The sequence below is a fragment of the Aspergillus wentii genome, assembly GCF_001890725.1.
Source record: "Aspergillus wentii DTO 134E9 unplaced genomic scaffold ASPWEscaffold_9, whole genome shotgun sequence".
Lineage (NCBI taxonomy): Eukaryota > Fungi > Ascomycota > Eurotiomycetes > Eurotiales > Aspergillaceae > Aspergillus > Aspergillus wentii.
In genome coordinates, this window is record NW_024467840.1 from 1,353,147 (window position 1) to 1,368,252 (window position 15,106).

The 15,106-nt window shown below is 50.0% G+C and overlaps 5 protein-coding genes across 5 annotated transcripts; 3 read left to right on the top strand and 2 right to left on the bottom strand.

Annotated features, from left to right (window-relative positions):
• The first annotated feature begins 1 nt into the window (after nucleotide 1).
• Nucleotides 2-5,075, top strand: ASPWEDRAFT_719538 (FG-nucleoporin NUP159). The gene is made up of 3 exons (XM_040839216.1): nucleotides 2-241; nucleotides 309-1,002; nucleotides 1,060-5,075. The coding sequence occupies exons 1-3, from the start codon at nucleotides 155-157 to the stop codon at nucleotides 4,842-4,844; spliced, it is 4,566 nt and encodes a 1,521-aa protein (XP_040684274.1). The 5' UTR covers nucleotides 2-154; the 3' UTR covers nucleotides 4,845-5,075.
• A 230-nt stretch (nucleotides 5,076-5,305) lies between these two features.
• ASPWEDRAFT_120319 (uncharacterized protein) lies at nucleotides 5,306-6,048 on the top strand (the record flags this gene model as incomplete). The annotated part of the gene is made up of 2 exons (XM_040828981.1): nucleotides 5,306-5,492; nucleotides 5,555-6,048. The coding sequence occupies 2 exons, from the start codon at nucleotides 5,306-5,308 to the stop codon at nucleotides 6,046-6,048; spliced, it is 681 nt and encodes a 226-aa protein (XP_040684275.1).
• A 93-nt stretch (nucleotides 6,049-6,141) lies between these two features.
• On the bottom strand, nucleotides 6,142-8,124 carry ASPWEDRAFT_719668 (telomere maintenance protein PBP2). The gene is made up of 3 exons (XM_040839218.1): nucleotides 7,318-8,124; nucleotides 6,381-7,263; nucleotides 6,142-6,324 (listed from the first exon to the last, which is right to left on the bottom strand). The coding sequence occupies exons 1-3, from the start codon at nucleotides 7,789-7,791 to the stop codon at nucleotides 6,302-6,304; spliced, it is 1,380 nt and encodes a 459-aa protein (XP_040684276.1). The 5' UTR covers nucleotides 7,792-8,124; the 3' UTR covers nucleotides 6,142-6,301.
• Nucleotides 8,125-8,764: 640 nt separating this feature from the next.
• ASPWEDRAFT_177253 (uncharacterized protein) lies at nucleotides 8,765-9,914 on the top strand (the record flags this gene model as incomplete). Its single annotated transcript, XM_040831635.1, has 2 exons — nucleotides 8,765-8,950; nucleotides 9,042-9,914. 2 exons carry the CDS (start codon nucleotides 8,765-8,767, stop codon nucleotides 9,912-9,914), a joined length of 1,059 nt encoding a protein of 352 aa, XP_040684277.1.
• A 308-nt stretch (nucleotides 9,915-10,222) lies between these two features.
• ASPWEDRAFT_121273 (RecQ family helicase MusN) lies at nucleotides 10,223-15,089 on the bottom strand (the record flags this gene model as incomplete). The annotated part of the gene is made up of 4 exons (XM_040829067.1): nucleotides 10,223-10,764; nucleotides 10,827-10,911; nucleotides 10,967-14,592; nucleotides 14,663-15,089. 4 exons carry the CDS (start codon nucleotides 15,087-15,089, stop codon nucleotides 10,223-10,225), a joined length of 4,680 nt encoding a protein of 1,559 aa, XP_040684278.1.
• Nucleotides 15,090-15,106: the final 17 nt, after the last annotated feature.

Consider the following 15,106-nt stretch of genomic DNA (forward strand, 5'->3'; position numbering starts at 1 on the left):
TACTTGGCAGCTTCTTAACTGGAGTCGCACCGCACTCCAGCGCCGCTCTTTTTCATCCTCGCCTCAGAGCCCACCAGCTATCAATGCCCGAAAAGCCCGACAATCTTTAGGCGACCGTCCTCACTCAGCTGCGTCAAGTCTCGATAAACCCAGAATGGCTTTTAGCTTTGGGGCATCCAACCCCGCTGGGGGAAATGCCCCGGCAGAATTGGGGCCTGAGCTCCCTGATGTCTTTACCGATGTATGTCGCGTTTGGATTCTTGCTTTTGCTATCTTGATCTGCTCGTTTGTACTAACTGATGTGTCAGGATGTCGGATTCAAAGGCGTCTCTAGTGATAGCAATGTTCGCCTCCTTCGTACCCCTTGGCCTGCCGATGCTCTCCCAGCCCCAACATGCGCTCTTTTGGCTGTCGCGCCTAGCAAAGGAATAGTTGTTGGTGCTGGTCCAGATTCACTTTCCATCTCCAGCTCCGAGGCTGTTAGGAAGGTGATTTCTGCACCTTCCGGGGAGGACAAGGTTAAAACGAAACCATTCGAGCCGCAAGCAACGATTTCCCTTTCTGCACGACCCACACATGTAGTCTTTTGTTCAGGCGACAGCGCTTTGGTGCTGGCTACCGAAAATGGTGCACAGCTTTCAGTCTACGACACGGCGACTTTGTTACAGGGAAATGCGCAACCGGCCTTGTCCGTCCCAACAAACGGCGCGTCCTTCCGCGCTATTGTGCCGAACCCTGCGCCTTCCACCGAAGCCCATTCGTCCTTTGTCGCCCTCGTCACTACTGGTGGCGAGCTTCTAATTGCGGATCTGAAGGGAGGAAACCTGATTTCAGGGCCAAACGGAAACGTCCTAAAAAGCGGAGTTAGCTGCGTGAGCTGGAGTAATAAGGGCAAGCAACTCGTGGCTGGACTTGCGGATGGCACTGGGTACCAGATGACACCTGAAGGCGTTCAAAAAGACGCAATACCGAGACCCCCCGATTTGGAAGATAACTGTCATGGTAAGCCTATGCAGAGTGGCAAATAAACATGGCAAAAGAGTGGCTGACTTTGTCTAGTATCGTCTATCTCATGGCTCGAAAACGACGTCTTCCTGATGGTGTATACGCCGAATGCCGAGGAGGATGATATGGGGCAAAACCCTCCATCATCATATTACATTATTTCTCGAAGGAAGCAAGCGCCATTCCTTATTCAGAAACTGCCAGAATTATGTGCACCTTGGGGTCTGAGACGTACCCCCGCCTACCAATTTATGGCCCGCTTGAGGGACTACAAACCACACCTCAAGGATGTTTTGATCGTGTCTTCTACAGCATCTACTGATGTGGGGCTTATTACACGCTCCGATCAACCTCTCGCAAGTGATGATGCTGCTAAGGGCACCGTAGGGTTGTTCACAATGACTGAAGTCAACGACGATACCAAAAAGGCCTCTCCACCTTTGACAGACTCTGGTGATGAAACCTCGGTCATCGGTTTAGGCCTTGATCTTTCCAGCACTGAAATTGTGGTGGCGCCAATCCAGGGCGAAGACATTGCTGAGAGTTCAACTCCTCTGCCAAACTTATTGCTTCTCAACCATGATGGCATCCTCTCATCATGGTGGTTCATATATTCAGAGTCCATCCGTCAGAAGTTGCCATATCAGGGACTGGCATCTTTGAATCAGCAACCACAACAACCCCAAGCCCCAGCCCCAGCTCCAGCGCTGCAAGCGCCAGCACAACCCGCATTTGCACAGTCAGGTTTTGGAGCCTCCGCGGCATCAAGTGGGCCGTCGCCGTTTGGAAAGCCCTCCACAGCAGCCCCAGCATTTGGTAGCCCTTCAACTTTTGGTGGCAGCCAGAAACCATCTTTCGGCACACCATCATTCGGTGCCCCTTCTTTCGGATCACCATCCCAAATAGGGTCTGGCTTTGGTGCGCCCAGTGCACCAGGACAAGCTGGACCGCAATTTGGAAAGTCAGGCTTCGGCTCAATGGGCACATCGTCTTTTGGGCAACCGTCAACCCCCGCAAAGCCTCTCGGATCTCTTCCTTTTAGCACACCGGGAGCGACCTCAGGGGGTGGGTTTGGCTCGTTCGCAGGAGGAGGCGGGAGCGGGTTTGCTAGCTTTGCAAGTGCAAAGCCAGCTGGTGAGTCACCCTTTGGCAAACCGGCGACAGCAAACCCCTTTGGAAAGCCTTCTGGGGCATCCATATTTGGCGGCCAGACCGATCAAAACACGGCCTTCGCCTCTCCAAAGACCGATCAACAAAAGCCCGCTTTCGGTTTAGGGTCCAATGGTTTCGTATTAGGCTCTGCCTTCAAAGGCGATGGCAGCGCAGCGAACGATGGCCCGAAGCCCGAGAAGCCTTCCGGGCTGTTCTCTATGGGCGAGTCTTTGGATGATATGGTTTCTACTCCCTCAAAGCCTAGTCCTCCCACGGAGTCTATGGATGATATGGATGATGAGCCTGTCGCTCCACAACCGGCACAACCTCCAGCCAAGGAGTCTGCCCCAACTCCAGCACCAGTACCGTCGTTGTTTGGCCAGCCTTCTAAGCCTGCTGCACCATCTGGACCAACGCCTTCTCTCTTTGGAGCCTTGGCGAAACCCGCAGAAGCTGCACCGTCCGGACCAACGCCTTCTCCCTTTGGATCCTTGGCGAAACCCGCAGAAGCTGCACCAACGGCACCAATTAGCAAACCCTTCTCATTGTTTGGGAATGCTGGTGCTAGAAAGCAGGTGACCAGTCCTCTATCCCCTCCGTCGGAGAAAACAAGTGTCCCGAGCTCAACCCCAAAGAAGGAGCAACCGACAGATGTAGAAAACACCCCTAAAATTCAGCCGGAAGAGGCACCTCTACCTCCTGACCCGACCACCAAGGCCTCCTATGGTCCAGGTGATACATCTGCATCATCCAATGTATCAAAGAGCTCGGTTGACGATGCGCCTCTTCCTCCAGACTTTGTGACAAAACCGAAGCCCGTTTCTAAAGATGTTGGAGAGCCTCCTCTTCCTCCAGACTTTGTGACAAAGCCCAAAGAGACAAAGGAACCAGCGGTCAAAGCCGAAGAAGCACCTTTGCCCCCCGACCCCACTGAGATATCCACAACCAAGCCTGCAGAGACGCCTGGTCCAGTCCCCGATGATGGTTCAGATGTAGAATCTGAGCAAGATGGAGATGAAGAGGAAGACGAACACGCGGATGACGAGGAACCAGCTGAGGAAGGAGACGGTGATGATGCAGAAGAGTCTGGGTTCACTGATAGTGGGGAGGATATCACACACGACATTAGCCACACAGAGGAAGAGGCTGAAGCTTCACCGGAAAGTTCCTTTGGAAAACCGTTTGGGACGAGTGCAGTTGGGGGATTATTTGGAAAAATTCCGAAGCCAGCTCAGAACGAACAACCGCGGCAATTGTTTGGTGAAATCGGCAAACCTATTTTCCCTCCAGGGGGCCGATTCAATCACGAACCTCCGAGATCGCCTAGTCCAGTGCGGGATGGCGCCCAAAAAGGCCGGCTTCGACCAGACAATTTTAGATCAGCTAGTGCCCCGCAGGGCCCTGGAAATACTCTTGCTGCTCGAAAGGCCGCTCTCACGGAAACAGCGCTGCGTGAAAGCCAGCTAAAGCCTCGCCCAGCCGAAATTAATCGTGAAGAACAAGCTCGATTGCATGCCCAGGCACAGCGAGAAGAGGAGGAAGCACTGTCTCTCTCTGACGATGACGAGGATGAGAGGCTTCGGGCTGATCTCGCTCGACCTCTCGAGCCCGTTCCCACACTCGATCCATTCTTGCCCCATCAGGACTACACGGGCCAAACAAGCAAGCCAGGAATTCCCGGCCAGATCGAAAGGCTTTACCGCGATATCAATTCCATGGTTGATACCCTTGGAATAAACGCACGATCCTTGTCTTCTTTCCTTCTGTACCAGCAGTCTTCGGACGACTCCAACTCCGGAAAATGGGTAGAAACTCTACAAGGGGATCACCCAGCTGGTGTTCTTGACGAGAAACTGCTTCTTCGCGAAATTGAGAAACTTGACGATGCCGTGGTTGTGCTTGCCGGATCTCTCCAGCAACAGCGGGTGCAAGGCGTGGAAGAGAAGTTGGATCAGTGTAGAGAGCTCTTAGGCAAAGACATCTTGACCCTGCGGAGTCAGTGCGCTAGCATTCAAAAGACTCTTGATGCGCACACTGATGCCGCTGCCATCCTTTCAGCGCCGCTTTCTGCTGAGCAAGCCAACCTTCAGCAGGATCTTCGATCAGCTTCCACAGACATTCAGGCTAGATTAGCCGATCTGGAACAAGGAGTATCTCTTCTGCGAGCCAAGATTGCGGATGTTCCTCGTCCTGATAGCAGCACCAATGGTCCGCGACCACCTATGAAACGACCTACTGTGGAGGCAGTTGCGTCTACTATCGCTACTATGATGAACATGGCCGAAAGCAAGAGTAGTGATATCGACGTTCTTGAAGTACAGCTGAAGAAGTTAGGGATTGACACTACGGCGTCTCCCGCTAGTCGGGAAGGCTCGCCTTTTGCGACTCCTAAGAAGAGCCTTGCAAAGTTCCCAACGACTCCTGGCTCTCGAGGGTCTGTCGATGTACCTGTCAGTGCTTATCACACGCCTGAATCTGCCTCTCGTGGCATCAATTTCCGATCTAGCATCAGCGGGTCGGCCAGGGTCAGCAGACTTCGAAGTGTCGAGGGTGTTGGTGACCTGGTGACCAAGGAAGATAGTCAACGATGGAAGGCCAAGACACAACGCAGGCAACACCTCGTCGGGAACCTGAAGAAGGCCATTGGAGAAAAGAAGTCGAAGGTTAGGGGCGCGGATGATTTGTAGAACATTTTTGGTGTATTTTGTTTTGTCTTGCTAGTTTTAGAAACAGCGGGTCACGGCGTGGTTTGAATACGAGAGAAAAAAAGATGCGAATGATTATTTATCTTTCAAGGGTAGCAAGGGTTGTCTGTCTCTCTGTATATAAGAATTCCTGTTTGGCAGTTGGACTCAAATATCTAATAATTGATTAATGATGAGACTTGATTGTTGTGATGTCGAAAACTTGAAGCCATCGCAAAAAGAGGCCGCTGACATCATACCGAGTGACATCAGAGCACAACTTCAAATTCGCCAATGATCTAGCAGTTGCACTCAAAACACAACTCAGACGACAGCTTCAGTTCCAACTCAACAGGATAAAAACTAGGACTTATCACCCGAGTCGTTCTCCAAGCTTCGAATCTTCCATCAACAAAGCTCCATATATACAATCTCCCCCCACACCATCGATCAACACAGACAGTATGACTCAAACAGTCAGCGAGTTCATCTTCTTCAAAGTCAAGCCCTCCGTGAAGCCTGAAGACCCAGACAGCGAGGAGGGAGCGGAATTCCTGCGATTAATGCAGACAGTCAAACACCAGAGCGGATACCAGAGCTCTTCATGGGGGAGAACAGTAGAAGATGAAAACACCATCGCTTGGGTAGTTGGTTAGCAACATCTCCCGTTTCCATCGTACCGAAAGATCCAGCTAATATTTATATACACCAAGATTGGTCCGACGCCCGAGGGGCCAGCCATGCTAACAAGCTCTTCCCCGGCTTCATCCAGAACGGCACCGAAGTCCTCACCCTCTACGTGACCCTCACACCCCCCAACTCGGAAACAGACGCCTTATCCACGAACCCCGTGACTGAGATCTGTGCCTTGTCCTTCCCGAGCTCGATGACGCCGGATGACTTGCTAAAGCTGAACGCGGACTTGATTAACTTCCGCACTGCGCTCATGGAGAGATTGCCTCCGAGTTCTAGGCCTAAGTCGTGGGCGACGGGATATATGAATCGGCCCGGGACGCTGGAGCATAAGGGGAGTCCTTCGGGCCATGCGACGGTGCATGTGTTGGCTGTTGGATGGGAGAGTGTGGAGGCGCATCGAGCAGCGAGGGAGACCAAGGAGTTCGCCGAGTCGATCAAGCCCATCAGGCAGAGGGCGCTCGCTCTGGCCCAGGGATTAGGGATGAAGCATGTTACCTTCCGAAAGCTTTAGCTTCTTAATAAAACGATGCAATGGTGAAACCAGATGACGAAACTTGATAGAAACCCGGATGATTACTATGTTATTTATCGAGAAAGTACAACGAAAATTAAAAAAGGGGGAAAAAGCGCCTTCAGTAAAGTACAACAAGAAGCAGATATACCCGAAACGCAATCATTAAAACCACCGTAATAGATGACTTTTGTTTTGACCAAAAACCGCACACCCGATTCGCTCTAATAACAAAATGAGCAAGCGCAATGGCCTAGATACGATGCTTTTCACTTTCTATATAGCATGCGGTTAGTATTGATTAATGATTTTCAAAGGCGTGAGTTACTAACCGAGTCTCGAGTAAAGCATATACAGAGCCATCTGGTTACATTCTTGAGTTCCGGTGATGGTCACCAGACGCTCGTTGCTGCTTTCTTGTGGCTCGTTGATCTTGATCACACTGCCACTCAGGTGTCGGATCTCGTTGATCTTAGCACCGCCCTTTCCGATTATGGCACCGACCATGTCGTTAGGGATGTAAATCTGCTGGGTTAGTGGCTGCCCAGGGAGAACTCCGCCAACAGGGGCCGCGGGAGTTGGGGCACCACCGCGTGCCGGAGTAGGCTGAGGAGCACCGTAGGGAGCAGGTTGGTGAGGGCCAGCTCCGGCGTACGGGGCAGGGGCGGCAGCACCGTAGGGCATAGCTGGCTGCGCAACTGGGGCAGGGGTGGGCTGGCCGTGAAGGTAAGGGACGCCATAAGCACCCGCGCCAGCACGGTTAGGGTGGGGGTGATGTCTCTTGAAGGTATCAGGGTGGCCATATTGGCCTCCAGCTGGCTGGGGCACGTACGGCACGACCTGCATGCCACCGGGAACAGCACCAGCGGGACCACCGCTACGAGTAGCGTAAGCAGAGGCTGCGGGCCCTCCGAAGCGTTCAGTAAGCTGCTCAACAAGAGTCACAGCAACGTAGTAGGTGGCGATGTGCACGGCATCGGCAACACCGAGAATTACAAGGGATCGTTCAGTGGACAAGGGAAGGCAAGCATCCGAGGCATTAAGACGAGCTCCAGAGGCTTCCTGGATCTCACGAATGCGAACACCACCCTTGCCAATAATAGAACCAATGAGAATATGGGGGATGAGCAAGCGCAAAGGATAGGTCTTAGATTGGGCAGTGGAAGGGGCTTCAAGGGGTTCGTTGTTCAGGGTTCGAATGATAAGACCAAATGCCTATACCTGGATTAACAGTCTGATATTGATATCGAGCACAATTTGCAAACTCACCTTAGCAACGGCGTCCTGTGGGCCGCTGACGGTCAAGATACGTTCCACAGCGCCCCGGGAGTAGTCGCTGACGGTGCACTTGGCACCAGACATACGACGAATCTGGGACACATTCTCACCACCCTTTCCAATAACTGTAGCAGCTTCCTGACTAGAAATTACAGCCCGAATATGAATCCAACTCGACTCGTCCTGGGGAGCACGGTTTTCGGATTGAGAGCCAGGTCTTTCTGTGTGGGAAGCGGTCGACTGGATTGGCTGGGTCTCAGCGTGAGCTCCCTTACCATTGGGAGCATCTGGGACAACAGTATCATCTTGGCCGTCGGCACTGGGGACTTCGGCCTCCTCGTCGCTCTTAACTACTTTGTCCAAGGCAGGACGCTTGGCCTCCGGCTGATCATTGGGTCCCGATGGCGAAGAAGGGTCCTCCAAAGGACGCTTGGTCGATTGCAAAGCAGATGGAGAGGCAGACATTTTTGTCAACTGTGTAGACTTGCTTCACTTACGCAGGAAGTCGGAGTGTCAGAATAATCTTTTCTTTCTTTTTTCTGTCTGCTTTATTTGATCGACTATGTACACCAGTTCCCAAGAAAAGACTTGCTGGTGCTGGCGATCGATTGGAGAGGGAATTGGTGCTTGGAATGATGGAATAGGAAGACTGGTGATCGTGCAGAATGAAGAAAGTGAGGCTGGAAAGGATAGCCGACGAGTGGAAAGTGAAGATGCTGGGTGGTCACGGGCCAGAAATGTGAAGCAGAGGAGCTCCTCCAGTGGGCAGCAGTGCAAAGGTAAGATGAGAAAGGAAAATCTGATCGAGCCGGGAAACGATAGAGCGGAGGAAGAAGTGTTGGTGCTGGATGAGGATAATGATTCAGGGATCGGACGTGTTTGAGGCTGACGGGTGGAGAGCGTGAAGATCTGGGCGATGGGGAAGATGAAGGCAGATGATGGGAGTAAAGTGAAGCCTTGAAATGATTGCCAGAACTTGATCTAATCCTTATTTTTTCTTCTCCAGAACACGCGATTTCTCCCAAAGTGCAAGATGTCTCCAATGATCCGCAACAGACTCGTCCCAACCAGGTGTCAAAACAGTCGCAGAAAAATGAAAAAAGAGGCAGCAGGCGGTGAAGGTGAGGGTTATCAGAAGCTGCGACAACGACGAAGATACGCAAAAGGGACGCGAAAAAGGGGGTGGAGATAAATAGAGCTGAGGCGTCTGAGGGTCGCGAGAAGAGATGATGTTGCGAGAAGAGGGAGGCACGGGACCACGCTAGGCCGTGTTTGGCAAGGCGTCATCTATATCACGTGTTCTGCTATCGGGCGAACATCTGGACGGACACAAGGTAAACAGAAACCGTGCCATACGATACACTGCAGCTGGATTTACGATTGTCAGGACTCATCTAGCTATATAGTTATTGCTTTGTTGATATCTCGGTTGGTAGCCATGGACCAATCTCAAACACCAGTGGACAGGATCCAGCGCTTCGCGGAGAAGCGCCAAAAAGCAGAGGATGAATATCAACAGCAGCCACTCAGTTCAAATGCCTTTCAGACCTATAACCGGAAACTAGATGATACTCTGAAGGAACTTCAAGATCGAGTGAAGCGCCAAGAGGATGACTTACAAAAGGTATGCCAAGATGAGACAGAAGAAGCAGAAGCACGATAAGACAGCAGAATTAAGATGAGAAAATGATCAAATATATCTAACATGGAATTAGCTCCGAATGAACAATTCAATCGACCTCTCAAAGGCAGGCACGGATCCTTTGTTTCGAGTGTCCCAAGTACGAAGAGCCAAAAAGGCATATGACTCTCTTCTCAAGTCAGGAAACCAACTTCCAAAACCAGGGTCGCCTCTACCTTCTCTGCTTGCCCTTGAGGAAACTTCTCGCTTGGTCAAGGAAAGCAAGATCTCTGTCTCAATGACGGGGGAGAGGCTTTCAATAAATCGCCAACGCGTAAAAGCCGAGGAAGCAAATTTGCATGACGCTCAACTGATAACGAGCGGACTGAGAGAGCGAATTGAAAGATTACGAAATGAAAGCTCACAGAAGGAAGAAAAAAGCCCTGAGAAGCTTGCTCGAGAGTTGGTCGGGCAGCAGCAGGAAAAGAACGAGGAACTCGAAAAAGCCACGGAGGACCTGAAAGCCTCTTTGCATAAGTTCATCGATGAACACCTTGCCTCGATGTTAGCTGCAGAAGATCGCGGTGGACCGACTGTCGGCGACGTGTTACATGTCTCCGATGCCACATTAGAGGCAGGCTATACGAATCATGGGAAACCAAAGAAAGTGAAATCCGTTAGCTCCGAGAATAATGGCAGCAATCAACAGCGGATAGACGAGCTTATCCGCCGGAAAACAGCAAGGGATGAAAACCAGACCACAAATCCGAGCAACAAAAGAGAGGCAGCGGCGGCTCAGATGCACACTCTCTTGGACAGTCTCTTAGAAGCAGGCTCCTCTTATATAGACCTTCCGCGAGACTCGGCGGCATCGAGATTTTTGGTCAGGGCAAAGGTTGCCAAATTCCATCCTCGTGATGCAAGACGATTAAGATTAATTGATTTTGGGCGTTCTTTAGATGATTAATTCGTTATATTTATGCACCAAGAAACAATGTGACCATTGATATGAAGCTCAACTCAACAAAAAATCAACAGATAATTGAGGCGCAAGTCTGTACCATGATATATAGCCCGCTAAAAAAACAGTAATCCTTAAATCCCACCAGAACATCCATTTCCCAAGCCCATGCATTAACCGAAGGAGAAAGCATGACTTCGGGTCTAACAGAACGCCTGACAATGCAATAAAACAACTCTTCATAACAGAACATGGATAAGACATGTCGAACATTATTTTATACCCTCAATATCATGAGAAAACCAACAAGCCTTTCAAATAGGCATCATTCCGATTCGGGAGGTCGATTGCGATTGTTTGGCTTTTGAGCCTCTCCGCGGCCCTGAAGAGCTGCCCTCGCCACGATCTCCGTATCTCGGCTTGGCTCTTGAGCCTTTTGATTTGAAACCTGAATCTGGGGCATTTTTTCGGCGAGGCTTTTTGCTACCTTGGCGCTTTCGTGTTTTGGAGCCGCCACCAGACTCGGAAGGCGCATACCGAAACTCATCCAGCGATCCGTTTGCCGTACTCGGTCTACTAGGGTCAAAGTATTGACTGACGACACTGACACTGTCTTCTAGACCTAATGCAAATTCTTCACCCCCAAAAACATCTGCACCGCCGAACTCATCATCACTATCGAGAGTGATAACATTGGTATGGTTCGGGTCAGGAACCACCCCATTCTCATTATCGGCGTCTTTTGTCAGTTCTTCGTAACGTAGCTGAGAGCTTTTCAAGAATTTCAGCAATTCAGAACCGTACAGTCTTGCCTTCACGGGATCAATTCCGGGAATTGCAAGAAGCTCCGACAAACCTGTCTCGTGGGTTAGCAACCTTCATGCTACTAGCTACTAAAAGATGACGTTGTTATCTTACTTTTAGGGAAAGGTACCCTTAGGACCATTTCACACAACACGCCGTCCGGGAATGGCTGATCACGGAGACCTTTATTAATAACCAACTGCATCCAAGTAAGCAACCTTGTTGATAACTGGAAACGTATGATTAGAACTCACAGCCTGGCAATGGCGCTTTGCAACAATAAAAAAGTCTTCCGCGATGATTTTATGAAGATGGTCAAGCTTGTCGAGCTTTGAGTCAATAGTGATTGGTGGGCCTACAGTGCGGGTCCTCTCTCGCTGAGGTTTGCCAGCTATCCGGATCGCCTCAAACCCATCGCTTTCACTGTCACTGTCAAAGGCATTATGATGTCGTGACCGAGCCTGACGGCGTTGGTGTGCTGATTGTACAGGTGACGAGACATTCGTAGACTGCGGATAATCATCCTTCCCAGCCCCAGACCGACTCGCATAGCTGGATCGTGCTGTTTTTCTCCTCTTGGTAGGCGAAACACGAACTTGAAGCGTTAGTTTACGGCGGCCATTTTCAAATTCAGCAGCGCGCCGGCCGATTTTGATGTATTGGACAGCGAATTTGCTGCGATTCAGTACATTATCCTCGAGCAAAGCACCCTCGCTCAATAGCCGATGGAAAACTCGTTCCGCCTCACCCATGTCCAAATCCGAACCGGCTCCGTAGCCCGGGACATGCTTATGTTCAGGAGATCTAAATCGTTTCACGGATCCACGGAACATGTTCACACAATAAGACAATGTCACATTGTCATTCAATTCCCTTTCAAAGTGCCGGACAATTTTGATGGCCGATGCGGCATGCTGAGAGAAGTCATGCTCCTCGAAGACAGAGTCCGATTTGCAATTATCACAAGCATTGTTGCAGTCCTCTTGGCGAAAGTATTCGTTGAAATAAGCGAGAATCTGTACTCTCCGGCAGTCGCTTTTGTTTTCGCAGTATTGGACAACATTGCGTAACATTTGACGCTGTCGATTTTTCTGTTCCGCACTGCCTTCGCCTTTATCAATCATGCTGTTTAGTGTCGTTGTATCCTTGTAGCTGTAATAGAGGTAGCAGCCAGAACGCTTGCCATCTCGCCCGGCACGGCCAGTTTCCTGATAATACCCTTCCAAACTTTTCGGAATACTATGATGGATAACATAGCGGACATCCGGCTTATCGATTCCCATCCCGAAAGCAATCGTTGCGACTATAACATGATAACGCCCAGATTGCCAGCGTTGTTGAATTTCTGCTCTGTCTTCCGACTTCATGCCTGCGTGGTAGTGGGCGGCTTTGATACCATGGTCCTTTTGGAGGTCGGCTGCAACCTTCTCACATGTTTTTCGTGAAAGACAATAAACAATTCCAGATTGGTTTCGATAGGATGTCGTAATAATCTGCGCTATGCTGGATAGAAGTTCAGCTCCCTTTAACTTTGGTCTCACTTCATATGTCAAATTGGGTCGATTAAAACTTTGAGTGAGTACTTCGCAGCCTTCCATTTGTAAGTTATGGATGACGTCTACCTTGACGTTCTCTGTGGCAGTGGCAGTCAAAGCCATCATAGGAACCCCTGGTAGTCGGGCTCTAACTTCTCCAAGTTCCTTGTAATCAGGTCGAAAGTCGTGTCCCCATTGACTGACACAATGTGCTTCGTCAATAACAATGCGTGCAAGCTTGCGTTTGCCATGGAGCTTTTCGAGAGTTCGAGTAAGGCTGAGATTTTTGTTGATCATTTCCGGCGTGATGTATAGAAGCTCGATGTCCTTCTCCGGCCATGAGCCCGAAAGTGTACTTATTATCCATTGTCGTTCTTCCTTCTTTGTCTCGCCATTTAACAAAAAGGCCTTGATTTTCAGTTTTTTCAGGTGCGATACTTGATCCTGCATCAAACTCAACAATGGCGATATCACTATCGTAACTCCCTGGGTTTTACCACTTGTCACAACGGAGGGTAATTGGTAGCACAGTGACTTTCCTCCGCCTGTCGGCATTAGAACGAAGACATCTTTTCCGCTCAAGGTCCCATCAATAGCTTCGAGCTGATTCATTCGGAATCCTCGAAGGTTGAAACGATCTCTCAGAACATTTTTCACATCTCTTGACCAAGGGCTGTCATTCCAGAGGGCGGTGTAGTTTACCGGTTTTTGAGACGACGGATTCCGAGCAGTATTTCCAGATGTTTCAGCAAAAACCTTGCGGTTTTGATGATTATCATCAGGAAGAGGATAATCTTCATCGAGATTTCCTGCAACTTCCAGCATTTCCGCGTCATCGGCATCGAAATCAAATTCATCCATATCCGCCGCAGGGATACTCGGAGAGCCCATATTGCGGGTAAAAGAGTCGTCCTCGTCGCTACCCATTGGTTCGTGATAGTCGAATGCTCCACGGCTACTACTTTGTTTTGAAGTTCTATGAAATGATGAGCTTGCTGCGGCAGGTGGAAATTCTGTTCGTGGTTTGCTGCTTTTAGACACAGACGCTGCAGGGGACACAAACAATGGACTTCCAGCCGAGATCGAATTCTTAGGATACAAATCGGTTCTTGCAGATCGAGTAGGCTCTGGTGAAGGGGCTTGAGGCGAAAAGCTCAAACTTGGGGAGTCATTTCTGGACTGGTTTCGCTTTGAAGAGGCTGGTACTGATGTGAATAGGTCGACACGCTGAAGAAGGTCACATATCTTCGTCTCGATTTGGTCCAGTTCTTTCACTATTGCCCGACTTTGTGCAAGCTCAGGCATTTTAGATGGGTCGCCACCTTCTAATGTAACTTGCATAATCGATTTCTTCAGACGATCCTTTTTAGACGAGCAGGTTTCATGCGCCCCCTTTTGCTTCTTTAAAGTTTCGATTGCATCTATCCGGTCTCTAAGGATTTTGTTTTCAGCAATTAGGTCCAGGGCTGGTTCTCCGGCCATTGCTCGTTGATAGACGATTTCCGCATTCTTTTGGCAGGTATTCTTGAGTTCAGATGTTCTTTCATCCAGCGAGTTGACAGATAGAGCCAAAAACTTGACGACATTCGGATCTCTTTTGTCTTGAGAGCTAGACGGCTCTGCAATAGGAGATAGATTGAATGGTTTGGCTTGTTGGATGCCTTTGGGATTATTGTCGACTGGCCTGTAGATTTGAGATTGCGTGTCTTGGGTGGAGACGTTTCTCGGATCAAACGAAGAAGAAGGCACCCGTTCTGTTTCCTTGGGAGGCTCATTAAAAACATCATTATCCTCCATGGGAAGTTCTGGGTACAGCTCCGCATCGGTCCCTGCTCCTAGATCGTCATAATCGGGAATCCACTCGTCAAACGAATCTCCATCGTCATCATCCGAATCCGCAATGACTCGATCCTGGCGATTTCGGTGAGGCGCCGGAGATGGAGCATGGTTCCTAGGTGCTGGCGAAAGACGCGGAGTACTTCTTGATTTGGTGAAATCAAGGTCTTCATGATCTTCAAATTTGCTTGGTCGTAACGGCGAACGAACTTTGGGAGCATGTCTCTTTGGCGAAAACAAGTCGGATTTGTACTCGTCGCTTTTCCTCTTCTTGCCTCGCTTCTCATCCGGCTCTTTGCGAAATGCAGCATCTTCTGTCCATAGCTTATGTGATTCTCCAAACTCCTCTAACGTCCCTGATGAAACAGTGGTTTGGTCGACGTCTCCGGTCAAGTCAATGGAATCAATATCAAGTAGCGGTGATGTCAAGTCAAATTCACGCTTCGGCCGAGGAGTCGCTGTTGATCGATTTATCTTGCGAGATGAAGAAGGTAAGTCGTATTGAAAGTCTACACCATTTTAGCGATTGTCAGCCTCCTAATTCCTTTATACACCGCCAGGCGGGATATTTCACCATACCTTTAACTTCATTCCGGTGCTTGGCTCCTCGATGCTGCGTCGGTGATTCTTCCTGCTTGCGAGCAGGTTTGCTTTTATGCGAACTGGACAAACCATCCTTCGAGCAACTCAGCATTCGAGGCTTGCTCGAGGACTCCGGATCAAATAGCAACCGTGCCATCTCAGCATCATCATCCTCTATCTTCGCACCATTTTCTTGAAAATCCTCGACAACAGTCCCAGCGGGTATTTGAGAGTCCTTGATGGAAAAGGAAGCCGAGTGTATATTTCCAAAATTCGCTGGCGGCGCTGGGTCGTCAGCGGGAGCGTTCCGGGCAATAGCGTCGTCGTACTCAATGTCTCGTGCAGATGGCGTTAGGGAGGGGTAGAGTGAAGGCCCTTGGTTTAATAGCCATTTGAGGTGGGAGGCCAAATTATTCCGGGTCATAGGGGCGTATTCCTCTT